The sequence below is a fragment of the Lynx canadensis genome, chromosome X (genome assembly GCF_007474595.2).
Source record: "Lynx canadensis isolate LIC74 chromosome X, mLynCan4.pri.v2, whole genome shotgun sequence".
In the NCBI taxonomy this organism is placed as follows: domain Eukaryota; kingdom Metazoa; phylum Chordata; class Mammalia; order Carnivora; family Felidae; genus Lynx; species Lynx canadensis.
The window spans coordinates 1161587-1187834 of NC_044321.2; the positions used below are offsets into that span (position 1 = coordinate 1161587).

Below are 26248 nucleotides of genomic sequence, written 5' to 3' on the forward strand. Positions count from 1 at the left end.
CTGCCGGTGTCCCGTCCCGGGCAGGTGCGGTGCAAAGCCAGCCAGCAAGGGAGGTTGGTCATCGCGCAGTGACCTTCCAGCACGGAGCCGAAGGACGCGCAATTCTCAGCACAGCCCCCAAATTCTGGGTGTCCCTAAATCACTGGGGCGTTTGTTCACCAAGAATAATGATCCGCCTGTGCCCTTTGAACTGGCCCGACTCCCACGCTTTCGGGGTCGTTGATTATATTGGGTGCGCACCTGCTCTTTGCCTGAAAATCTGTTTGGCACGGACCTCCCTTCCGCTGGGACTCGGGGCTCTTGATGGGGCCAGAGTGGCCTCCTCTGGGTGACACTGAGGTCTGTGGGTGAAAGTCCCTGGGGTGGGGGTGGGGGGCTCTGCTCCTCCCCACTTCCTTGTGGGTGGTCTGATCACCCCCCCCCCCATGGCTCCTTCTAGCTAGTAGTGCTGCCTGTGCCTTCTAACTTCCTGTTTTGAGATGCAAAACTAGTCCGCCCTCACAAATGGATAACTTAACCCGCCAGGGGAGGTTTAATTCCACCAGCAAAGACCTGCAGGGATCTGGAAGGGGGACCTGGTTCTCCCTGGAGGCGCTTATGCCTGGCCGTTTTCCCGATCACACCAGCAGAGGGGAAACGGGCCACAGCACGGCTGCAGCCAGGGTTTCCAGATGTTTCCCAGCGCGTCCAGCTGCACTGGGACTGGACTGAGCGTCCGGCGATGCTCCTCCACGGCGCGTGAGATCGTGTCCATCACCCGGTAAAAGGCGGGCTCCGTGTCCGGCGTGAGGGCATGCGCCTCGGAGGGGTCTCTGGACAGGTCGAAGAGCAGAGGTGGGTCGTGATGGGCCACTTGGTCCCCGAAGCACGGGCACACCCCTCTCCCGTAGCAGGCGCCAGCTCCATGTGGGTGGAACACTGGGGTCGTGTAGTGGACTTTCCACAGTCTTCCTCCTGAGGGAAGGACACGAATCTCAGAGGGTTGACGTGGAGAAGGAGGATGAGTTGAGGTGGAGACGGAGGAAGGGTGTTGGGAGAAGCCCAAGTGTCTGATGGGCTAATGAATGGAGGGCAGATTGGGCAGCTCAATGAAGCTACAAAGGAGTGAGTTCCTTGTGTGGTAGGTAGTTCCAGGCAAGATGCTCAGAGGCTTACAAGGGCGCTAGCTGCTCTCATGAAGCTTGCTCCAAGGCGCTGGGCAGCTAGGGAAAGGAAAGGAGGGAGGGAGGGAGGGAGGGAGGAAGAAAGGGGGGGGCAAGCTATAGCAACCAACCTTCCTCTCTGGGAGGGCACCCATCCTAGTTCTGCCTCAGGAAGGGACTTTGAAAGAATAGAAGGAGGGACCAGGGAGGTCGCTGCACTGGCCTCCTGCCCAGAGTTGGGTTGTGCCAGCTGCACAGCCTGTCCTCCCGGCTTCCTGCTGCCCTGGGAGGGAGGCCCCCACGCGTGTATCCCGACAGTCAGTCTGGAGAAGCCATGTGTAACCTAGGGCGGGGGCAGTAGACAACGTTCAAGCCTCTTCAACAGCACCCTCACTGGCTTCCCAGAATCACCCACTGTCTACTGACCTTGAAAAAACATTGAGATATTCACCCAGTTACTGTGAGATGAGAGGTCATTAACGGGCAGCCACAATGTAAAACAACAAACTTGAAGCCTGGATGTAGATTACAATAATATGGAAAATAATGGATGAAAAGGGAGGGACGTTTAAAGAAAACAATCTAAGGGCTCCTGGGTGGTTTAGTCAGTTAAGCGTCTGACTTCAGCGCTCATGATCTCACGGTCATGGATTTGAACCCGTCATTGGGTTTGCTGCTGTCACTGCAGAGCCCTCTTCAGATGCTGCCCCCCTCCCTCTCTGCCTTACTCCTGCTCACTCTCTCTCTCTCTCTCTCTCAAAAATAAATAAATATTTTAAAACTGTGTATGTTATAGGGGGCACCTGGGTGGCTCAGTCAGTTAGGCGTCCAACTTTGGCTCAGGTCACAAACTCACAGTTCACGAGTTGGAGCCCCGTGTCGGGCTCTGGGCTGACAGCTTGGATCCTAGAGCCTGTTTCAGATTATGTTTCTTCTTGTCTCTTTGTCCCTCCTCCACTCACACTCTGTCTCTCTCTCCAAAAAATGCTAAACACTAAAACACTAAACACACACACACACACAAAATCTATGGTAACTTCCTCAAATAAGGGAGACCCCAAGAGGAATTCCTTCACCCTTGATTCCGATGGCTGGAGACTTCTAGAGTATGGTTTTGAGGAATGGAAAGATAACAGTTAAATCACAAGAAGGATACAGTCCTTCCCAAACAGTGGAGGAAGAAAAGAAACACAAAACCTATGCAATCATAAAGTCACAAATCCAATCAATCCATAGGGCAAATCCAAAAGAGAGGAGAAAATGTCAAGGCACAGAAGAGTAATAGAAGGGAAATAGAAATGAAGAAAAGTAACTCAAATGAATGAAACTCTGCTATCAGAAGACAAAGGTGGCAGCAGAAATCAAATGTGTGTAAAATTCAAAACTAACAGTTCTACAGTAAATGCAAGAGCTGAATTAAAAAATTTCTAACAATGGAAAACCTCTAGCAATGCCACTTAAGTGATGATGGAGATCAGATGCATAGAAATATGGAGGCAATTAAAATACAATGAAATTAGTAGGGATGGGAACAATGTGCTTGATGAAATCAATATTTTTTTTTTAAATTTTTTTTTTCAACGTTTATTTATTTTTGGGACAGAGAGAGACAGAGCATGAACGGGGGAGGGGCAGAGAGAGAGGGAGACACAGAATCGGAAGCAGGCTCCAGGCTCTGAGCCATCAGCCCAGAGCCCGACGCGGGGCTCGAACTCACGGACCGCGAGATCGTGACCTGGCTGAAGTCGGACGCTTAACCGACTGCGCCACCCAGGCGCCCCGAAATCAATATTTTTTAAACAAAAAGACGAAGTAGGGGGGCATAATGTGACTCAGTCAGGAAAATCTGATATTGTAAAGATAACCAATCTTCTCTCAGAGTCAGTTTATACATGGGATGCAGAGCCAAATCGTAGTCCCATCGGATTAAAAAAAAAAAAAAAAAGTCTTGCAGTGCATCCTGAGTGGCTCAGCTGGTTGAGCATCCAACTTCAGCTCAGGTCATGATCTCATGGTTCGTGAGTTCGAACCCCACACCGGGTTTGCTGCTGTTAATGCAGAGCCCACTTTGGATCCTCTGTCCGCTTCCCCGCTTGCACTCTCTCTCAAAAATAAATATTTATAAAAAAAAATAAACAGTAAAAAAAGCCCTTGCAAATGATTTTAGACTTCTTTTAAAAGGCCAGTTGGGCCAAAATAGCCCAGGAGGTTTTGAAATGCAAACATTATTTGGTATGCATGTTGTTGCTTATATCATAAACTAGTGATTATTACAAGGATGAAATCATGTTGTTGAGAGAAGGTGGTTGGGACAGGTGGAGACCAATGTAGGTTAAGAGCACAGGTTTCAAAGATGAGAGGCAGACTAGAACACTTGTGTTCTGGAAGGCCACATGAAATCCCCTAAACAATGGTACTATGGTGATAAGGTGACTGACCGCTTGCATCCGGCAGCTGTGACGGGAAAATACGGTCAAGAAAGGGATGATAAGGGCTCATGTGAAGCAGAGCCATGGGAGTACAAGCCAAGACGTGACTCCGTGTTCCAGAGAACTCACCGTCACGTTGGTGCCAGCGGACTGCGTGCAGAAAATTCTCGCAGTAATGCAGCAGGAATTCGTGATCCGAGTGCTGTGCTGTCCCCAGCAGCAAGGGCAGCATGTCCCGGCCATCAATCACCCTGCAGACGAGGAGCACAGGGACTCAGGGGTGCGGCAAGGATGCACGGAAGGCATGCTCGAGCCTTAGCAAGTTTAGGGAAGCACCGGGACAGGTGCCTCCATTCTTTGTCTGCCAACATCACCTTTGGCTAAAGTATCCCCAAGGATCCAGCTATTACCAGGCCGACCTTGTTAGGAATGCAAACATAAGCCGAAGGTTCTGTGACCTGTCTCTTTGGTTTTATACTGTGCTGGGTTCTAAGCCATTGCAGCCTGCGGTGTATTCATCAAGACCGAGCACCATTTCCTTGCCTGCTGCTCGTTCCCTCCCCTAGCCCCACCTGTTGGGTTTTCTTCCCCCTTCCCTTCCTTGTCTTCTCCAGTTTCCAAGGTGTGACTCCATCCCACTCAGGACGGAGGTCTTCTAGGGACTCCGGTTTCATGTTCTCCACACTTTGCAGGAGACAGCTTAAACCCACTACTTGTGATTTGCAGGGATGGCCCTGAGCGTTTGACGTCCTAGTGACGGGGTCCACTGCTTCAGGGTGGGAAACAGGTCTGTGTTTCTTTGGGACTTGCCCACCACTCCTAAAGCAGTAAAGTTGCGTGGATGTATCGGGCCATTAACTGTCCCCCTACTTGAAGGTAATCAAATGACTTTATGGACAAGTGCAGCGATCCTTCTTGATTTTTCTTAATTGTCTTGATTACTTTCAGAATCTTGTGGGTCAGATGTAAATCACCGATACTGAGGATAGGTTTTGACAGATGCCCAAGGAAAGGGGATCTTTTTCTCTAGTTTCATTAATGTTCTTCATCGTGTTTATATACATATAAATATATATATATCTTTATATATATTCTTATACACACACACATATATGTAATATATAGTATTGGTTTTGTACATGTGTGTATCCTTATATATACCCATATATACACACACATATAATAGATAACATTGGTTTTGTGTGTATATATACACACACATATATACATACACATAAATACCTGTGTATATCCTTATATATCCATATATATACACACATATATATAACATAAATATATGCATTATGTGGCTGCATTTCTTTTTTCATCTAGTGAAACACACTTGCAATATACATGTCAAATTTTTATTTTTAAGGCAAATGATAAATTAGAAATTAATTTAAAGATTAGCACCCAGTTAGAAAAAAAAAATCAACCAGAGATATGATATTCAATGCAAGAAAACACAGAAGAATGTTGACTAAAGGTATGAAATATTCAACCTCTCCAGGGATAAAATGGTGGAAATTATAATACACACATATATGTATATTTGTATACACACATATGAGTAATTTTATATAAATTACCTGTACAAAATCTATATTTATCTTAGCTCTGTTATGTTTTAAAGTAGACATCTCGCACATGTCTGGTTGTGGTTCCTAAGGAAAATTTTGGCAAAATACATGAAGAGATTTATCTGTAAACAGCCATACGCTTTGACTCAGGAATTCACCTTCTAGGGGATTCTTAATAAGGAGGTAATCATGACAGACAGTAACATGATAAGACAGTATTTTTTTTAAAGCGAGGCTAAAAATTATAAGGGGATGGTTGAAAGAAAATACCATGAAGGCATTCAATTTTTTGTCTGTTCAGAAAGATGTCTAAATATATATGGAAATATGGAAAACGTATCTAAATCATATATCTAAATCTACATATCTCGATAGATCTACATATAGATAGATCGACATGATATATATCAATTTATAATTGTATGAGAATCATATATTATATTTTTGCATCATTATGATTATATGATTATATACATAATTAATTAGATTATGAAATAATATTATTTTCTATTTCCCCAAAAAGTCTCTATAATTTTTAAAACAAAAAAATCGGAATCTGTACAAAATCTCTACCACACTACATGAAAAGTAATTTCCCACGATGAATTGTTAGATTTTTTCAATGGCCACCATAATAACATGGCTCCACTTATGAATCGGGAGAAGGGAAATAAACATTCTGTGTATCAAATGAAGCGGACAGCTGATCCTAATAGCTCATAACGGGGGGGGCCTGGAGTGTTTTCCCAGAAACTGATGTCACGGGCACGTCACGCAATGCAGAAGTGACAATGACATTTCACATACACGTTTGTCCGCATGCAAAACTGAGCTGCTTGAGTTTCCTTGGGCTGTTATGTACCTGTCCTGGGGCACCTCACCGCCCCCCAGCTGGACCACGGTGGGGAAAACATCCATCAGGCTGGTGGGCTCGTGGATCACTCGGCCGACCGGCAGCACCCCAGGCCACCGGAAGATCCCCGGGACGCGGATCCCGCCTTCCCAGCCCCCCATCCCTTTGCCACCTGTGTGTAAACACGAACAGAAAAGAATGTGATCGGGCCGTATTTTTTTGGTAGTGGGTTTTACAATCCTTGGGGTACATCTGATAATGATATGTCTGTGGTTGATAGCATTCTAGTTTGCGTATGATGTGGCCACCACGGGTACCCACCCTCCTTGGATGCATTGCCTAATTCCTGAGTCCCTCACTCAATCAATGGGTAATCAAACTGTGGCCCCTCCACACAGTGGAAGCTTAGCCATAAAAAGGAGCACGGCACTGACACGTGCCAGGATGTGGGTGGACCTGGGAGAGACATCGTGCTGGCTGAAAGAAGCCCGTTGTCAAGGACCACGTACTGCACGATTCATTTACATGAACTGGTTAGAAGAGGGAAACAGAGAAAGAGTTGGTGGTTGCCAGGGGCTGGGCACAGGGCGGACCTGGGAATGACTGCACATGGGTGCTGAGTTTCTTTCTGAGGAATTGACCATGTTTTGCGATTGAGCAGTGGTGATGTTTTCATAATTCCGTGATTCTACCGAAACCACAGCGTTGTGCAAAAGAAAAAAAAAATCAAGTTTCAGTATGACAAATTATACTTTCTACCCTGAATAGAAAAGCAGAGTCTCTGGTGACTCTCTTGACATGCATGGCCCCATTCCAAGGGAAGGGTGGGGAACTGTAGGGTGGAGATAAAGACCAGACACAAGGATCTGGGACTCTCCCTACCTTTATAGATTCCATTCGAGCCGCCATACTGGTTGTTTCGGAGTCGAGACTCTAAAGATCCCCCATGATCCGACGTAAAATAAACCAGGGTGCTGTTGGCCAAGCCTTCCGTGTCCAAAGTATCAAGGATCTTCCCTGCAAAGAATAGACGGCATGTGAGCCAGTCAAAACGGAAGGCCGTCTTAAACCAAAGTCTTCCGTGCATGCTGGAGTATTTTGGAGCTCTCCATGAGAATAAGCCTTTAGTGTTAGCACATGAATGGGAGCGAAGGCCAGTGTAGTCGTGCTATTCCGAGCATCACCGACCCAAGGTTCATATACACCCTCGGATGCACCCCATTCTGTTTCCAACATGCTCAGGCAAGCTACACGGAATATATTGCATAGGAAAAAAAATAGCAAAAATTTAAAAAGGAGACAAAAGAAGATTATGGAGTCAACCATGCTTCCATTAAACAAAAACAAAAAACGAAAAACAGGGGACACCTGGGTGGCTCAGTCGCTTAAGCATCCAACTTCAGCTCAGGTCATGTTCTCACGGTTCATGGGTTCGAGCCCTACGTCTGGCTCTGTGCTGACAGCTTGGAGCCTGGAGCCTGCTTCGGATTCTGTGTCTCCCTCTATTTCTCTGGCCCTCCCCCCGTTCATGCTCTGTCTCTCTTTGTCTCAAAAATAAATAAATGTTTAAAAAAATTTTTTTTAATGATCATACTGTGGTTTGGTTGTGTTTGAAACTGGAACACAGAGGCACTAAGGCTATAGAAAAGATTCCTTAAATGTATCTTGGGTTCCTTATCTTGATGGACTTAGGGGGTTCTTAGCTCTGTACTGTAGAATTTCAGATTCTATCACTCAGTAAGTGTTCGAGTACATACACCTGCACATGCATTCATTTAGCAGATTTTCCCCCAACCGTGACTTGGTGAATTCCATTTTCAACACTCAATATCTAGGGTGCCTGGGTGGCTCAGTTGGTTGGCCATCCGACTCTGGATTTTCTACTCATTTTTCATCTTTTCCACACAAGGACCATAGTGGTAATGGTGAATGAGTTCGCCCTGAAGAAAATGGCATCACAAAGTCCCACGGGGGGACGCGATGTGACATCAGTCTTTGCCTACAGGTCTCACAACCGCCACTATTTTCTCCAGCAGTTCATTCAAGTCATACATTTTCCTCCAAAGTGATGTTTTCGGCGAATTTCTTACAGTATGTTTTCTCCTAAAATCTGATTCCCATCATTCTGCATCTCTTGGCCCTCTCCGTCCACCGGCACGTCAGCCCGAGGGGACCCGAATCCTCCTGTGAGGAGCAGGGAAGTGTGTGTGTGTCTGTATCCATGTACTCATGGGACAAATGTGCCCTTTCTGTCATTCCGGGCATCATTCCAAACGCAGGGGATGCACTGGGAGAACAGGGCAAGACAATCCTACCCCATGGGGATTTTAAGCTCTGTTCTCCTGGGGGAAAATCCAACATCAACCCACCTAAGACAGTGTGATGAGAAGAAACAAAGCCTTCAGAGAGACGAAAAGGCTACAATCGCTCGCAGCCTTCCTGTGCAATGAGATCGCACTGTTCACACTGCCTCTTCCATCTGTAGTCTGCACTAATCTCCTTTCCTGCTGCTGTTTCCAGAGAAGCAACCATCCTGCCTGCACGGGGAAAAGGCACTTACTTACCCAGCATCCAGTCCATCTCTTCCGTGTTATCCCCGTACAGCCCGTGGACACTCTTCCCGCGGAACTTCTCGGTGGTGATCAGAGGGGTGTGCACGTGTAGAAAGGACACAAAGAGGAGGAAAGGTGTTTGCTTGTTTCTGAGAATAAATAACACGACTGGGTTTACTTTTACGTAAAGCAGAGACCGAGGCCCTAGAAGATGCAAAATAGGGATCTAGATCGTCATGTCCTTAAAGAAGTCTACCTGCTAGTGTTTAACGTGATGGCGTCACCCTTCTAAAGTCTGTTGAGGGGCGCCTGGGTGGCTCAGTTGGTTGAGCGTCTGACTTTGGCTCAGGTCATGATCTCACGGTTTCTGACTTCGAGTCCCACATCGGGCTCTGTGCTGACAGCTCAGAGCCCACTTTGGATCCTCTCTCCTGCTTTCTCTCTGCCCCTCCCTTGCTGGTTCTCTCTCTCTCAAAAATAAAATGAAGAAACTTAAAAAATGGCACAGATACGACACGTATTTTTTCCCTGGTTTTTAGCAGTTTATAGGTGTATGTGCCTCTGGATCTGAAGGTAAGACAATTCCAGGTGGCTGGAGTTTACTTAATTCAGTTATTTATTTCATTCAATTATGTCGGTATAGGTTCCCACCTCAATCCTTAGTGTATAGGATAAAGTGATATTGCATATTTGGCTTTCTTTTTTTTTTTTTAAGTTTTATTGTTAAGTAATCTCTATACACAACATGGGGCTCGAATTCACAACCCCATGATCAAGAGTCCCATGCTCTACAGACGGAGCCACCTGGGCTTCCCTAGCTCACTTTATTGTAAGAGCACAGCATAGAATACATATAGCACACAAACAATGTGTTGATCGACTCTTCATGTGATCAGTAAAACTTCCAGTCAACGATAGGCTATTAACAGTTACGTTTTGGGAGAGTCAAAGTTATTCGTGATTTTCCTCAGCACGTGGTGTGGGCGTCTCAAAACCCCCACATTGTTCAAGGTCAACTGTAACTGTCAACATCATTTCAGACTCATGTTAGGCACTTCCATGAAAAGAATGTTCTGGAACATGATCACAACCTCATCACCACCAAGTGAACTGGGGTTCACCAGGGGCTCCCCTGCCCCCACTTTACTGGAACACCCTTGGGGAGCATAGAAACTACCTCTGTTTGGCGTAGCTTTTCATCAAGTCCCTCTGGGCTCTGACACAGTAAGTTCCTTGTTACTCAAACTCACATTTAGCCTAAAGTTACCAAGAGGACAATGTAGTTCTGATGATAGAGCTTTAAAAATATTTAGAATTGATTGCAAATCTACGGGTGTTTCAGTTTGTTTTGTTAGTTAAATACGGCCGGTGGTGATCGGCGGGTGCTTACGCAATGGGACTGACTCAAGTGGGGCTCAACTGAACATCATCTATGACACAGTTTACCAAAAACGTCTTTCTGGGCTACGGTGATTTCACTGGTCTTATCCTCATTATAGAAAAAGACTTTTCAAAATGCATTTTCACCACGGACCAGAGCCCTAGGATGAAGCTAGCCCTTCCTTGGATGCTCACCTTTGGATGAAGGACGAGACCTCTTTGAGAATAAGAGACGTCGTCCTTGGAAAGTGCATGGGTTGCTCAGTGATGGTGTGGTTTCTCATCAGAAAGCAGTCTGCGTGAACAATCAGGTCTCCCAGGAAATACGTGGTCGTAAAGAGTAAGATGGCAGCCATGGTTGACCAGATGACCGGAGTCCATGAGCCTGACGTCAGGTGGGTGAGTTTCCCAGCGGTGAGCGTGAGGGCAGCCACGGCCATGATTTGGAAGCAGACGTTGAGTTTCCGCTCCATACCTGCACGCTTCTCTGACAATTCCCAGCGGATGCAGTCTCCCATCATGGAAAACGGCATTCCGTAGAAATGGTCGAATCCGTGGTTGAGAGGGTGGTGGCAGTGATCGTTGGGAGATTCACAGTTGAGACCCAGGTGCCATTTTCCTGAAAGGCAAAATAGTTGGGTCATTGGTTAGTGGGTATCGTGTGCTCGCCACATTCCGGGTGCTCTGCTGAGAGCGGAAAAAGGGCAGGACAGCCAGATGGGTGTGCGTAGTGCTCACTGTGATTTAAAGCACAACCTGGACCCGGATGTCGTGTGGCAGCGTTATGGGCCATATTGTTCCCTAGGCTGCTGTGACTAATTACCATAAACATGGTTGCTTAAAACAACGGGAATTTGTGCCGTTGTAGTTCTGAGGCCAGAAGCCCCAGATCAAGGGGTGAAGGGTTGTGCTCCACCTGTAGGCTCCACAGTAGCATCTTTCCTGCCTCTTATGTCTTCTGGGGGCTCCAAGTGCTCCTTGACTTGTGGTCATATCCCTCCCATCTCTGCCTCTGGCCATACTGCCTTCTCCCCTTCTGTGTCATATATCTCTCTACATCTCTCTCTAAAGGACCCTTGTCCTTGCACATAAGACCCACGTGGGTCATCCAGAACAATCTTGTCTTCTCAAGATCCTTATTTTATTTTATTTTATTTTATTTATTTTATTTTTTCATTTGTGAACATAACTGTGATGTTTATTTAATTTATTTTTTTAAATTTACATCCAAGTTAGTTAGCATGTGGCACAACAGTGATTTCAGGAGTAGATTTCTTAGTGCCCCTTCCCCATTTAGGCCATCCCCCCTCCTACACCCCCTCCAGTAACCCTCTGTTTGTTCTCTGTATTTAAGAGTCTCTTCTGTTTTGTCCCCCTCCCTGTTTTCATATTATTTTTGTTTCCCTTCCCTTATGTTCGTCTATTTTGTCTCTTAAAGTCCTCATATGAGTGAAGTCATATGATATTTCTCTTTCTCTGACTGACTAATTTCACTTAGCATAATACCCTTTAGTTCCATCCAGGTAGTTGCAAATGGCAAGATTTCATTCTTTCTGATTGCTGAGTAATACTCTATTGTATAAATATACTACATTATCTTTCTCCATTCATCCATCGATGGCCATTTGGGCTCTTTCCATACTTTGGCTATTGTTGATAGCGCTGCTATAAACATGGGGATGCCTGTGCCCCTTCGAAACAGCACACCTGTATCCCTTGGATAAATGCCTAGTGGTGCAATTGCTGGGTCATAAGGTGGTTCTATTTTTAGTTTTTTGAGGAACCTCCATACTGTTTTTCAGAGTGGCTGCACCAGCTGCTTTCCCACCAACAATGCAAAAGAGATCCTCTCTCTCCGCATCCTCGCCAACACCTGTTGTCACCTGAGTTGTTAATGTTACCCGTTCTGACAGGTGTGAGGTGATATCAAGATCCTCAACTTAATCACATCTGCAAAGACCCTTTTTCCATAGAAAGTAATATTTTCAGCCTCCAGCATGTAGGACATGATATCTCTGGTGAGCATTATTCAATCTACTGTGCCTGAATTTGCAAAGGTCTCTGGTAGGTCAATAAGGAAGGCACAGGATACTCAGATTGCTCTAGAAAATGCAACCTGGGGGCGCTTGGGTGGCTCAGTCGGTTAAGCAGCCGACTTCGGCTCAGGTCACGATCTCGCGGTCCGTGAGTTCGAGCCCCGCGTCGGGCTCTGTGCTGACAGCTCAGAGCCTGGAGCCTGTTTCAGATTCTGTGTCTCCCTCTCTCTGACCCTCCCCCGTTCATGCTCTGTCTCTCTCTGTCTCAAAAATAAATAAACGTTAAAAAAAATTAAAAAAAAAAAAAAAGAAAATGCAATCTGCTGTAGTCAGCGGAGAAAAGATTTCTTGACTTTGGGATTGTCCCTCTCTTTGTTAAAGCACTGAAATGATGGTCAGGATCATGGTGGACATTAGGTTCTACAGAACACAACTGTCAAGTTCAACCAATGACAGGTGTTTAGCTTCTCTACTGTCACTACTAGGGTATTGACAAAGAGGCCTGTGTATCTTCCCAACACCCCAAATGGTGTCTCCCATCCAGAAAACCTCATGCAATTTTCCAAGGAATGTTCCACGTGGGTAGACTTCTGTCCCGAAAACAACAAAGAGCCTGTCAGATTTGATGGTCAGTGTATCAGGTGGTCTTGCTTTTTTTTGGTCAATAAATGGCACTGTTAATAAAAGTTATCAGTATAAGATGATAACGATAGTGACAGCTTGGTCCCCTCTCAAGAAACTACTGTCCCTGATTGTACTTACACATGACATGGTTTGTTGACATACAGAAAAGTAAGCATGCTATTTGTGGAAGCAGAGAGGGAATGTACTAAGAGGCACATTTCTAAGCGGAATTTAGGGGGAACGACGTTGTGGAAATTGTTGGTAATTTGGTGACATTAGAAAAGAATTTTCTAATTTTTTTGTGACAGTGCATCAGCAAATAGTATGACATGCTAGATGTTTCATTAAGCGGACATTTCTTGAGCATGTACTTTGCACGAAGCAACCTGCAGGTATTAAGGTCGTTCCTGCATGCACGGAGGGAGCTTTCTGTCCGGTGGACGATCCCAGTGTGTCATGACCACGTAATCTGCAAGCTTTATGGTTGAATATCTTCTTCATATAAAAGTAATGTGATTAATACTTTAAAAACTGCACATACCTATTAGCCCAGTGGCATAGCCTCTGTCCTTTAATATTTTTGCAAACGTTGTCTCGTTGGTCGGGAGCCCTCCAGATACTCCCGTCCACTGAAGAACACGATAACCGTTACTGGAAACCATACCTTTGAGGAATCATTTTCAGAGAAATGTTACCATCAAACATCGACATTTGCCATTATGGTTAATTTTTCATGTAAAACAGGCAGTGAAAAATTAATTGAACAATTAGCAAAAACACTTAACTGTGCTGCTGTGTGAAGGTTATATACACAAAGAGGATGAAAGGACACAGGAAGGGGAATTAAAATTGGTTTTATAATTTCACCAAACTCTTGATATAACCCAGGGGTTCTCAAACTTGTCTGCACTTTGGAATCATCTGAGAAGCTTCAAACCATTCTGAAACCTGGTCATCGATCCAGAGTTTGATTTCAGTTGGTTGGGGGTGGAATTTGGGGTGGGATGCAAGACACCCTAGATGATTCAAATGTGCCAGCAAGGTAGGGAGCCATGGCTATAATTCCTACCAGCCCTGACATACCCAAGGCATGGACGCGAGTGTTCCAAAAGGTAGGTTAAACATTTTTCTGAAGTTCTGAAGTATACAGTTGAAAACCACTGACTTAGAAGGTGCTCTATGCCCCCTAGACCATTTTCACCAATGCAGCTCAGTCTTACTAGGGAAGATCCACCTGGTTCAAAGAGTGAACGTAATTCCCACTGATCATCTTTTGGGGACCTGGAGAATTCTTTCTGAGATTTTCCAAACCTTTGAGAATGCATCTGACTCCGCAGAAGACTAGGGGAACGAACATACGTAGTTCTCGGCCATAACAAAGACAGATGGGGTGTTTCAGCTTAAGTTGGCCAGGATTTCTTCTTCCCTGGGACATGAGAGGGTGCCAGAGACCCATACACAGGAGGGTGTGTGACAGTTCATTTGATATGTCACATGGCCAGGCCAGTGTCCAGTTATTCAAACAGCAGCCCGTTACTTCAGATGGTGCTGCGAAGGCCTTTCAAGATACGGTTGACGTGTACAATCAATTGGCTTTCACCAAAGGGGAAAACCCTTGATATGGACCTTCTTCGTCCTTAGGGTCCAAGAACATCACACAGACTTCCAACTTTTTGTCTATTCCCTACTGAAACGCCCCATCTGAGTCACGTCATTATCGGTGGGGCTCTATATCTGATGGTAAAACTATGGCGATATCAGATTATTCTCTCCCCACGATACCAGTGGACCCATGCTTTAATACCTGCGTTAGAGGAGTTACAGGGAACACGCTCTTCTCCAGAGCCATGGTGAGACAGGAGGGAGAACAGACCTGATCGGAGAGGGTATCTGCCCGTTAAGAAAGCTGCCCTGCTTGGGGTGCACACTGACGCGGCCGCGAGGTGCTGGGTGAGCATCACACCGTCTCGTGCGAGGCGGTCAATATTTGGAGTCCTGCAGAAGAAACACGAACAGTTTTGTTGCTGAACAAGGACACACACGGGTTTTTTGTCTACAAGAACTGCTACATATTTCATAGAAAAATCAGCCCATCACCATTTAGCACAGCAAGGTGTTCTTGGGAGTGGCCAAAAGGCAGTGGCCAGAACTTGGGACGTCACGTGAACCATGAGAGGACCTGAAAATTTGACCTCATGGCAGCCGCACGCTGTCGTTGGGACTCAAGGGTGGGATTCAGATGACACTTCCTGGTGTTGGCTGAGTTCAGTGCCCAAGGGCAGTTAGAATGTGACCCAGGTGATGGAGTGAGGTCATTCTACGCGAGACGGGCTAGCGATGACAGGTGAGTGTGGTGAGGTATGTTGGGGTGACGGGGGCATGGATTTGTGTGACTGAAGCAGGGCTTTCCAGCGGGGAGCACGGGAAAAGTCATGCATGGTTGGGTAGGCTTGACTTGATGGACGGAAGTGGACAGTGAGGAAGCCCTGGTGTTTGACTTAGACGCAACACCAATGAATCTTTGGACTCTGTCCCTCATGGACTGGGCTGATAGAAACCACGTTTCAAAGCGAAATGAGGAGTCACACGTAGGAGGCATCTGAGCTGGGGTTAGCGCTGGTGAGGGCAGAACGAGGGGCGAGGGGGCGTGGCACGGACGTGTGCGGAATCCGGTCAAGGTCTGGACTGCACGTCAAAGGTTTGACCCCTTGTTAGTGGGGTTTTCATCGAGACGCCAGAGGACCCGTTCTCAGATCCTTGCCTGATGGTGTCGTTGCCGTAGCAGCCAATGTCGCCAATGCCGAAATCGTCTGCCATCAGAAGAAGGATGTTTGGACGCGAACCAGATAGATCCCTGCTGGCGGAGGGCGTCACACCCAGAAGTGCGCCGACTGTCACAGCTAGCCAGGTCCTGCAAGGCAAGGCGCCAACGAAAGCTTAACGCTGCTTTCCAGTTAAACAGTGACGTTTGTAGGGGCGTCACTAGGGGACTTGGATATTGCATCGTGTTGTGGAAGGGTTTGACTACATTTCTCAGGTATTTGATTTTTGTTTTAAAGTTGGAAACAATTCACCTTCTGGATGGTTTTTTTAATTTTTTTTAAATTTATATATTTATTTTGATAGAGCATTATGGAGAGGAAGAGAGAGGGGTGGTTTTTTATTTTTTATTTTTTTTAATTTGTATATTTATTTTGATAGAGCATTATGGAGAGGAAGAGAGAGGGGTGGTTTTTATTTTTTATTTTTTTAATTTGTATATTTATTTTGATAGAGCATTATGGAGAGGAAGAGAGAGGGGTGGTTTTTTATTTTTTATTTTTTTTAATTTGTATATTTATTTTGATAGAGCATTATGGAGAGGAAGAGAGAGGGGTGGTTTTTTATTTTTTATTTTTTTTAATTTGTATATTTATTTTGATAGAGCATTATGGAGAGGAAGAGAGAGGGGTGGTTTTTTATTTTTTATTTTTTTTAATTTGTATATTTATTTTGATAGAGCATTATGGAGAGGAAGAGAGAGAGAGGGAGAGACGGAATCCCAAGCAGGTTCCGCACTGTCCGCTCACAGCCTTAGGTGGGGCTTGAACTCACGAATGGTAGATCGAGACCTGAGCTGAGATCGAGAGTCGGACGCTCAACTGACTGAGCCACCCAGGTGGCCCTTGATGATTTTATCTGAAGTGTAAACATTTTGTCTTTGGAAGCCCTGGGGTCTGTTATTAGGACTCATACCATGACTGAGGAAAGTCCTTTTTTGTGGCTTGGATCAGGTCCCCAGAACAGCTACAACTCTCTGCCTTTGCCTCTTCCTCGTTTTTCTTTAAACAAGTAAACTGTGTTGAACTTGGGTCTCTGTGGCCCGTTGGTGGGAACTGGGCCACTGAGTCAGGGCCCAAGTCAGGGCAAAAGCTCACCAATGCCATCTGGTGATTCTGAGTCTATGAAAAGTCGCCGTATATTCTAGCATGACTGTGAAACTACCAAAGGCTGGCACGGGGTGGGGAGGGGGTGGTGGTGCCTTTCCTACCACTGTCGCTACCATAACCGTGGCCTCCGTGGGGGCCCTCCTGTTTCTGGAAGTCTCTGTGGGCAGGTGCATATACAGAGGGACAAGAGTGTGCCAATCCCCCGGGCCATGAAATCAACATGGGATCTGAGTCTCCAAAGAAGATTTGCGGTGTGGGCACCCCGGAAAACCAGACGACGCGGTTTGGGAAAAGTGGAATAGAATTCCTTCGAGTGGCTCCCAGACTGCAGAGTGTGGGACAGCGATATAAACCCTGAGCCCCACGGCCAGCGCCCCAGATGCATCAGCAATTACTAGGTGCGCCAGAGCGCTCCATCAGTGCGTCCTGAGCGAGGCGGCGTAAAGAAAGGTAGAGGCGCAAACAGAAGACTGGAGATTGCACTGTTTCTACCTTACCAAGCGTGCTCCAGACGTAACATGTTCTCTTTTCACTCGTATTTCCTGTAAGAAACAAGGACCTACGTAATAACGATGTTCAACACGTAAGATAGTACCTACCTATCGAACGGGAAACTTTGATGCGCTCGGATCGTGTCAATAAAACCTTAAAACAGCTACCGAGAACTCGTAAGAATGGTCTTCTCTGTCAGAAAGGCTTTAAGGAAGCTGAACGCTGTGTTAAGAATGTGGAACGTGCGTCTGTCATGGGCAGGACGATAAATATTTGGGGCTTTTCTGCCCACGTTGCCGCTACCCCCACTCTGCCGTTGGAACGTGACTGGGTGTCACTGGCTTCCCCTGAAACAACGTTTACAGATCTGGTCAGCTTTGTTCGCCCCACAAATCATAGATGCCCGGTCTTTTCATTTGTTCGTTTGTTTTTAATGTTTATTTGTTTTTGAAAGAGAGAAAGACACAGAGCATGAACGGGGGAGGGGCAGAGAGAGAGGGAGACACAGAATCGGAAACAGGCTCCAGGCTCCGAGCCATCAGCCCAGAGCCCGACGCGGGGCTCGAACTCCCGGACCGCGAGATCGTGACCTGGCTGAAGTCGGACGCTTAACCGACTGCGCCACCCAGGCGCCCCATCAATTTTTTTTTTTTTTTAAAGATAAGGACACAGAGAAAGAAAAGCCCTTCAATGCAGTGTCTTCCCCGGGTGGGAAGAAATTGCACGCAGCTTCCCGGCTGTCCTCCAGACCCCAGAGAGCAAGCCTGCCTTCCCGGCTCTGCCTGGACCTGCTCCCAAAACCAGCTCGCTTTCCGGTCTCCGGGATCCCAGCCACGTCGAGTCCACAGGCTCTGAGACCCGTTCACAATCCCGTCTCCGTGCTTCCCCGTCTCTGCATGATCTTTCTGGTTCCTTGCAATCTGGTTCCTTTTTGCAATCACCCCAGGGGTGTGTGTGTGTGTGTGTGTGTGTGTGTGTGTGTGTCTGAGAGAGAGAGAGAGAGAGAGAGAGAGAGAGAGAGAGAGGGGGTGGGGGGGACCAGTCAGTGATACTTTCTCGCTTCTGTGGGCTTCCCAGTTACCTGGATGGCTGTGCTCCGTCGGGGCCGGGCCGCCTGGACCTCAGCGATCGGCTGGCGGTGCAGCAGGGGGCACGGCTGGTCCTGCGAGACTGTCCTGAGGCGGCCACCAGTGCCCAGGCCTCCTCGGCCGGCCGGCCGGCCGCACGCATGTGCACAGCGACTCAGCCCGTTCAAAGCCACAGCAAGGAGGTGGAGGAGAAACAAGTTCGGTTGTGCAGAGAGTGGCCGGGGCCGTGGCCAGCGGCCTGTTGGTACAGGAGACCTTCTGTTACTCATTAGAACACGCAAGGCGCCCGGGGGGCAGCGCACAAGGCTCCCGCGGGGGCCGGTGACTCACTTATTCCCCAGCGGGTCGCAACCTCCTGACCTCTGTCCTCAGCTCAGGGCTCTGTGCTGGGTCTCCCTCCAAAGCGGCCAACCGGTTGCCTTGAAAATGCCTCTCCCCAGCTCCTCGCAGCCCGCGCCCCTTCCCCTGCAGCCCGCGTCTGCCTCCGCAAGGAAAAGGGGGAACAGAAAATAGGTGTGCCTTCGCGGGCCAGCAGCATCACAGGCCAGGAACTTCGCAGCCGCCGAGGCGGATGCCCGCGTTGGGGAGCTGCTCTGGGGTTTGAGGCCATTGTTTTTGTTTGTGTCTGTTCTTTTCTACTCACCGGGGAGCCGGCTTCCTTCTGCCGGAGGCACAGCCGTCACACCAAAGACTTCCTTTCCAAGGCTTTCCTGAATCAGACCTTGCTGCGCATTCCCAGGTGTGCCGTCCCGTCAACACGTCCCCCCTCAAAGCCCCTCGTGTGTGGTCACCAACCTCCCCCCCCAACCCCACCAGGGGGCCTGAGCCTTGCAGACTTTCCACTGGGGGCTCCCGCCTGGCAGATAACAGCAGTCTTAAAGGCTCCAGGCGTCCAACATTCTTTGTGAACTTAACAAAGGACAGGAACAAGGTTCCGCCCCGGGATGCGGGTGATGGAGGAGGGCAGCGGGACTCCTTGTGTTTTGTGGACTGTTTGCTTTAGTTTAGTTTTTTTTAACCCGACTAAGCGGAGACACATCTTGGAATTTCCACGTGACCTGTGGTGCACCCCACCTCGCTCCCTGCTCCCCGTTGAGGGACAAGACCAGAGGCCCGTAACACCTCCCGCTGCCCAGGTTGTGACCGCCCCCAAATGCCTGCAGACGTTGCTGAGTGTGGCCTGGGACCAAGATGGCTCTTGCTGAGGACCCCCCAGTGATCCAGCACTTTGCAGAAGGCTTCCTGGCGCGTACTGACCTTCCGCTGCCCTGTCACAGTCCTGCTGGGCAGGTCGCACACTGAAGCTGTCAACCCGGACTTCCAGCCTCTCCCCGTTTCTCCCCTTGGCTACTTTTTCCAGTGTACGCCCCGGAACGGGATCCTTGCGTGTCTTTGGTCTGGAGTCATTTGGGGCTGTGAGGTGACGTGTCACTGTGTGTGGGTACAGAGTGTTCCCCAATTCCTACCAGGATCCCTTCTGAAGGGGACTGTACCCCCTGCCCTCCGGACCCTCGGGCTTCCTCTGTTGTATTTGCATTGATGCTTCAGGGAACTGGAGTGAGTTGTATTGTGTTCTCTTCCCCAACAGCCCAGGCGTCGGTTACAAGCGAGACGCTGCCCAGGGAGAAGGTCTCTGGGCAGAGAGGGCCCTGCGGGGGAGGGGGGGAGGGGACGGCGTGCAGGATCCCAGGGCTGGAATGTCTTTGAAGTATGACCTCCTTGCAACGCTGGCTCCTTGGTTCTGTCTCCAGAAATTAAGGAGCTCTGGCTGAAGATCCCTTCCCAGGGATGATGTGCCTGTCTCGCCCACGGTAATGCTCGCGTGAACATCACTGCTTGTCTGGCTCCCATACCCCGTTTTCACAGACATAATAAGACTGTAAAACAGGGTACAATCAAATGAGAAAAATATCTTGTGATAGAAGCAATTGTACCTATCTATCCATCCATCTATCTATCTGTCCATCAATCATCTATATATCCATCCATCCATTATCTATCTATTTTCTATGTAATCTCTATCTATCCATCCATCTATCATGTACCTATCCATCAATCATTATCTATGTATTCATCCATCCATCTATTATCTATCTATCTATCTATCTATCTATCCATCTCAACATCCATCCATCCATATATCCTCCCATCCATACATCTATCCATCTATACTTCCATCATATCTATCTATCTATCTCCATTCATCCATCCATCCATTCATCCATCCGTCCATCATCATATCTATATCCATGTATCTATGTGTCTATGTATCTATCATCTATCAATAATCTATCCATCCACCCATCCATCCATTCATCCATCCATCATATCTAACATCTATATCTATCTATCTATCATCTATTAATCATCCATCCATCCATCATCTATATCTATCTATTATCTCTGTATCTGTCTCTATCTATCTATCTATCTATCTATCTATCTATCTATCTATCATGCATCCATCCAATGTATGTATCTATCTATGTATCTATCCATCCTTCCATCATCTATATCTATTATCTCTGTATCTCTGTATCTCTGTATCTATCTATCTCTCTATCATCTATCAATCATCCATCCATCAATCATATATATCTATCTATTATCTCTGTATCTGTCTCTATCTATCTATCTATCTATCATGCATCCATCCAATGTATGTATCTATCTATGTATTTACTTGTGTATCTATCTATGCATGTATCTATCCATCTATTATCTATCCCCTATCCATCCATTTATAAATCCATCTAATATCTATCTATCTATTTATCTTTCTATCTATCATCTGTCCCATCTAATATCTATCTATCCATGTATCTCTTCATCTATTATCTATCACCTACCTATCCATCCATCTATTATCTATCATCTATCTATCTATCCATCCATCCATCTGTATATCTATCTATTCATCCCTGTATCTATCTACCTATCTCTGTCTTCCCTCGAAGCATTTCTTCTATCATCTATTGTTCTTGGAGTGTCTAACTGAATATTGCATGCTGTCTCAGTGCCATTATGTCTCCAGGTATCAATGCAGCTAATGACCCTCCCCTTCCTCAGAGGTGCAAGTTGCAGCCACACATGATGCAGTGTTTGTAAGACACATGTAGACCACAAGACAGAAGCTACTCTTGAAAGTTGGCGTCAGAATTGAAGATGGTGAAATTCTTGTTGTACATCTACCCTCTCGTCTCTATTTTGAAAGTCTAACTGGAATCCTTCGTGGAGATTTTGGTTTTTTTAAATTATCCTGGCAGAAAACGTATTCGACTTAATTAAGTCTCCTTAATTATACATGAGTATTTGGTGGCAGTTGAAAGCTGAGATGAAATATTCCTTTGGTAAATAAGTATGCAACAGCTGCCAGGTAGGTTATATTTAAATACAAAGATAATTGACAGACTTGAGCAGGGCACAACCTTGGTACTTAATAAACGTTTAATTATAATAACGAGCACAGTCTCTTGGAACCGTGGCAGGAGCCTGGACACACAGGACCCGTGTCCACAAATGTAGGAATTGGAGAAACCACTTGTTTCAAGTAAGTAAAATATGTTAAGTTCATATAATTAATGTAAAAGACGTTAAGTTAAACTAATTCCAGTTTGGTGGGCTGAAATTTTTAACGGTCAACAAGGTTGAGCATGAAGGGTTGAGTGTTACTTGCATTGAATCATCTCTCTCTGTCTCTCTCTCTCTCTTTTTTTTATGTTTTCTAGGATTTTATATAACTGGGAGTGTGAAATATTATACATTTTTTTTTGTGGCTTTTTTTTTTTTTTTTACTCAGACTAATCACTTGGAGATCCCTCCCTGGTGCTGCCTGTGTTATTGACAGTTTGCTCCTTATGGTGGCCGGATGGTATTCTATAGGATTCTAGATATCCCAGAATTGATTTACCCACTCACCTGTGAGGGGATATCTATAAAATTGTATTTTCTGGAGTGGATGTTAAGTGTTTAAGAGTATTTATGGTGTTTCCAGGAAGACGAGTAGGGAGGGTAATCAGAGGTCTTGGAGGTGGGTGACCTTTGCTTGGTAGTAAAATGGTAAAATCTCTACGAGTAAGTTTGTACACTTTAAATTTTGCTTTCCCTCTCTTTCTTTCTTTCTTTCTTTCTTTCTTTCTTTCTTTCTTTAATTTCTTACCAAGCGCCCACTCCTTCCTTCCTTCATCCTTCCTTCCTTTCCTTCCTTCCTTCTCTCCTTCCCTCCTTCCCTCCCTTCCTTCCTCCCTCCCTTTTTTCTTTCTTTCTCTTTCTTTCTTTCTTTCTTTCTTTCTTTCCTTTTGTTTCTTACCCCCTCCCCCAATCTCTTCCTTCCTTCCTCCCTCCCTCCCTCCCTTTTCTTTCTTCCTTCCTTCCTTCCTTCCTTCCTTTCTTTCCTTGTTTCTTTCTTTCTTTCTCCCTTTCAGCTATCTGTTATCCTCCTTGAATGGGATAATGTACCATTGCAGTGAATAAACAAACACTAAAATATTGAAAACCACAGGTGGACCCATATCATAAGAGTTTTGCCAATTTAGAAACCAGGCTTCTGGTCTCTGAATTTACTTCATAATGGTGTCATTGAATGTTTTATTAGTGGAGTTTTTCTTAGCTGAAAGCAAGTAATGAGTTTTTCTCATCCTGTGAAAAACGTGGGTGTTTTGTATGAATTGTTAGTGGGAAAAAAATAACAGACATATTTAAACTTTTTTCTTACTGTTGCGTATTCCCTGTTATATTTTATCATAATGACGTTGCCAGAGTCACTGAAGATCAGGCAGGTTGGAGGAAGTTTGGGGATTGATGTGAATGTTTTTAGAAGTCTCTCGGATGCGTGAGGAGACCCAAGGTGATAGAGCCATACTCCACGTGTTCAATTCTTTCCAGAAGGACTCAGTAAAACAAAGCCCTCACAAAGCTGTCAACTTCAGTTTTAAGTCTCATATATAAACTAGGGAAAACAAAGAAGAGAATCACAGATGGTCTATTCTCAATCCACAGCTCTGGATGAGAAAATCGGAATCTTGCAGGACGAATCAATAGCTTTCGATACCATCCGAGAACGGTTTCCTACCTATCAGGCTGCTTCAGTGCAGCTAGCCGCGGAGACAGGACCCTGTCATGCCCCTGGGGGACACTGGGCGATGTCTGGGAATAACTTTAGTTGTCATGTGTGGAGTGGGGGTTCTCATAGCAGGTGGCAGGTGGAGACCAGAGACACCGCTCCTCCCCTCCATGCGAGAGCCACCCAGCCCCAGATGATGCTCTCAGTGCTGACACTGAGAGATCGTGATCCGTGGGGATTTCTTTATGCGTCTCTGCGTTGGCTGCCTTGACTCTCTCCGCTGCAGGGCTTGGCTCTGAGCACAGGGCAAAGAAAGGACTGGCTTCGATGCCTGGAAGGTCTTGGCTAGTGGGTCTTAATTAGAGACAGTGTTTTAATTAGGCTGCAGTTGACTTTATTGGTTGACCCTAAGCTACAGCCCCACTCCTGGAGCCCACTGTATCCGCGGAAGAGTGGGACAAATCATATGATTATCCCCCGTCCTCCAAAGCGTGAGGCCATGACACCCAGGAAGCATCTGTGTGCCCCTGGATGAAAGGTCCCGTCAAAGTAATTAGTGTTTTGATGTCAGCTGGGGTTGACGAATGAATGCCTCGCAGCACGATCCAGCTTTACCATCAAAAAACCCTAAAGGATCGACGTGTACATCCTCTCTATTTTAAGGAAAAGAGCACAGAATTCCGCACTAAGAGTGTATGCCGGGTGAATTAGCGATGTCAGCGCAGCACGATTTCAGCCGGCTTCAGCATGGCATATTTAAAGGCAGTGTGATGGGGCGCCCGGGTGGCTCAGTCGGTTGAGCGGCCGACTTCGGCTCAGGTCAGGATCTCGCGAGATCTCGCGTGATCTCGCGTGAGTTCGAGCCCCGCGTCGGGCTCTGTGCTGATGGCTCGGAGCCTGGAGCCTGTTTCGGATTCTGTGTCTCCCTCTCTCTGCCCCTCCCGCGTTCACGCTCTGTCTCTCTCTGTCTCAAAAATAAATAAACGTTAAAAAAATTAAAAAAATAAATAAATAAAAATAAATAAAAGCAGTGTTGCCCCGAACACCCTCACTCCTGCGTGTTGCGCACTGGCCGAGCGTTTGTCCGGAGTAAGAAATCACAAGCGGTGTGTGATAGCTTATGATATTTTTTTAATCTACTATTTAATGGCCACGTACCCCCACAGAAGCTTTCACCGGCAGCACAAGTGCCCGCTGTTGACCCTGGAGAAATTACTGGAGGTTTGATAGCTGTACGGCCTGGTGATGCTTAAAACGTACCTGTTCCGGTCGCCAAAGAGGCTGAGCCTACAGCGATGTGCTCATTAATCGTGTCTGTGTGCTGTCAGTTGCCTGTGGACAACCTATGTCTGATTTTTACGGTATCTTTCTCCCTTGTCCGATCTATTGATAGAAAATATTGCAAATGTTTTCTCCTTCTCTGAACATGCCACTTTTGCTTTGCTGACGGTGTCTCTTGGCACAGGGAAGTTTTCTGCTCCCCCCCTACTCCCCTACAATTACTTCTATTTCTCTCCTCGGGCTGGTGTAACAAATGGTCACAAACTAAGGGCAGGGCTGCTGAGACCCAGGCAGGGAAGGATCACTGAGATCCAGAGCAGGGCTGTGCTCCCTGCTGAGGCTCCAGGGGAGGGTACTTCCTGCCTCTTCCAGCTTCTGGGGCTGCAGGCGTCCCTGGACTTGTGGCCGCCTCCCTCCCGTCTCTGCCTCCGCCTTCACGTGGCTTCTCTTCTGTGTCTGTCTCCTCTTGTCTCTTACAAGGACACCTGCCCTTGGATTTAGGACCACCCTGATCCAGGATGAGCTCATCTCAGATCCTTCACTTAATCACATCTGCAAAGACCCTGCAAATTCCCATATAAAGCCCCACCCGAAGGTTCTTCCTTATCAGTACCTGATAACCTCTCTCTCAGTAAGGTATTGATTGGGTACCATGGGTCAGAGAAAACGGGCCACCGCTAAAAGGTGGGGTGTGAGCCTACCAAATGCCCCAGGAGGGTCAGCTTCTAGAACTGTGTCACTTGAGATCGTCACTGGAGGTCTAAGATGAGAAGGTGAGAACTGCACACACACACACACACACACACACACACACACACACGATGGAGAGGCAGAGACCATCCAAATGGGACCTCTCCAATTCACTGGCCTTCGTGAAAGTGTTCAAAACTCTCTCACCGCAGCTCCTTCTCCCATAAAACAAAAGTGTCATTAACCCTTCGAGGCAAGCAGGGTGAAATGTTTTAAGGAGCCAATGGGAACATGTGTGTGGAAATGCCTTGGGGATGAGGAAACCCTGTAAACTCTATGGTGGGGTCATTAACCATGATTATATATCATTTTCCTTGGGGGTGGCCCATCAGCCTACAAAACTTCACCCACCTGGAGCCATCTGAGGGTCTTTGGCGGGGGGGGGGGGGGACACAGGACTCTTCCAGTCTTTGGACTCTTATAAAATCATCATAATTACAGCGGCTAAACATGCCTTCTTGACCTCAATGAGTTTGGCCAATGCGGCCACGGGTTCATGGTGTTGATCACTGTGCTTTTTAAGGTAGGCTTTGATTAGGCACCTTGGGCAGAAAAATGTTCTTTCCTTTTTTTAAAAAAATGTGTATTTAGTTTTGAGAGGGCGCAAGCGGAGAGAGGGTCAGAGAGAGAGGGAGACAGAGGATCGGAAACAGGCTGTGTGCTAACCGCAGTGAACCCTACACGGGGCTCAAACTCACGAACCGTGAGATCACGAGCTGAGCTGAAGCTGGACACTCAACCGACTGAGCCCCCGAGGCGCCCTGAAAAATGTCAGTCAGTGGCTTGATGACTTATTTGTTCTACTGACTCTGGAATGAAGGGTTTTTGTGGCCAGATCATCGTTTGTCGGGAGTCTGCCACGACAAGTGTCCAGGAATGACTGGGTCACGCATGGTGTTTGTCACATTCTCTCTGGTCAAACGCGACTTGTTTGCAATTAGGTATAAAGAATCGAGGGGGTGACCGCGTTCACGGGTGGACTCATCTGCCCATGAGAGAGATATCGCTGTTGCAGCCATGATGTGGCCATTCCGTAAGTGGTAAGTATGC

The 26248-nt window shown here is 46.7% G+C and overlaps 1 protein-coding gene across 3 annotated transcripts; it reads right to left on the reverse strand.

Moving 5' to 3' along the window:
- Positions 1-505: 505 nt before the first annotated feature.
- On the reverse strand, positions 506-18416 carry ARSL (arylsulfatase L). 3 transcript variants are annotated; one of them, XM_030305212.1, is made up of 11 exons: positions 18099-18416; positions 17018-17067; positions 15358-15507; positions 14470-14591; positions 13138-13260; positions 10132-10555; positions 8569-8705; positions 6887-7021; positions 6014-6176; positions 3701-3822; positions 506-954 (listed from the first exon to the last, which is right to left on the reverse strand). In XM_030305212.1, exons 1-11 carry the CDS (start codon positions 18372-18374, stop codon positions 596-598), a joined length of 2061 nt encoding a protein of 686 aa, XP_030161072.1. In that variant the 5' UTR covers positions 18375-18416; the 3' UTR covers positions 506-595. The 3 variants fall into 3 exon arrangements, with proteins under 3 accessions (XP_030161072.1, XP_030161070.1, XP_030161071.1); XM_030305210.2 differs by having other exon boundaries at positions 14401-14591; positions 17023-17067; positions 18099-18243; XM_030305211.1 differs by having other exon boundaries at positions 17023-17067; positions 18099-18184.
- Between the last annotated feature and the right edge of the window lie 7832 nt (positions 18417-26248).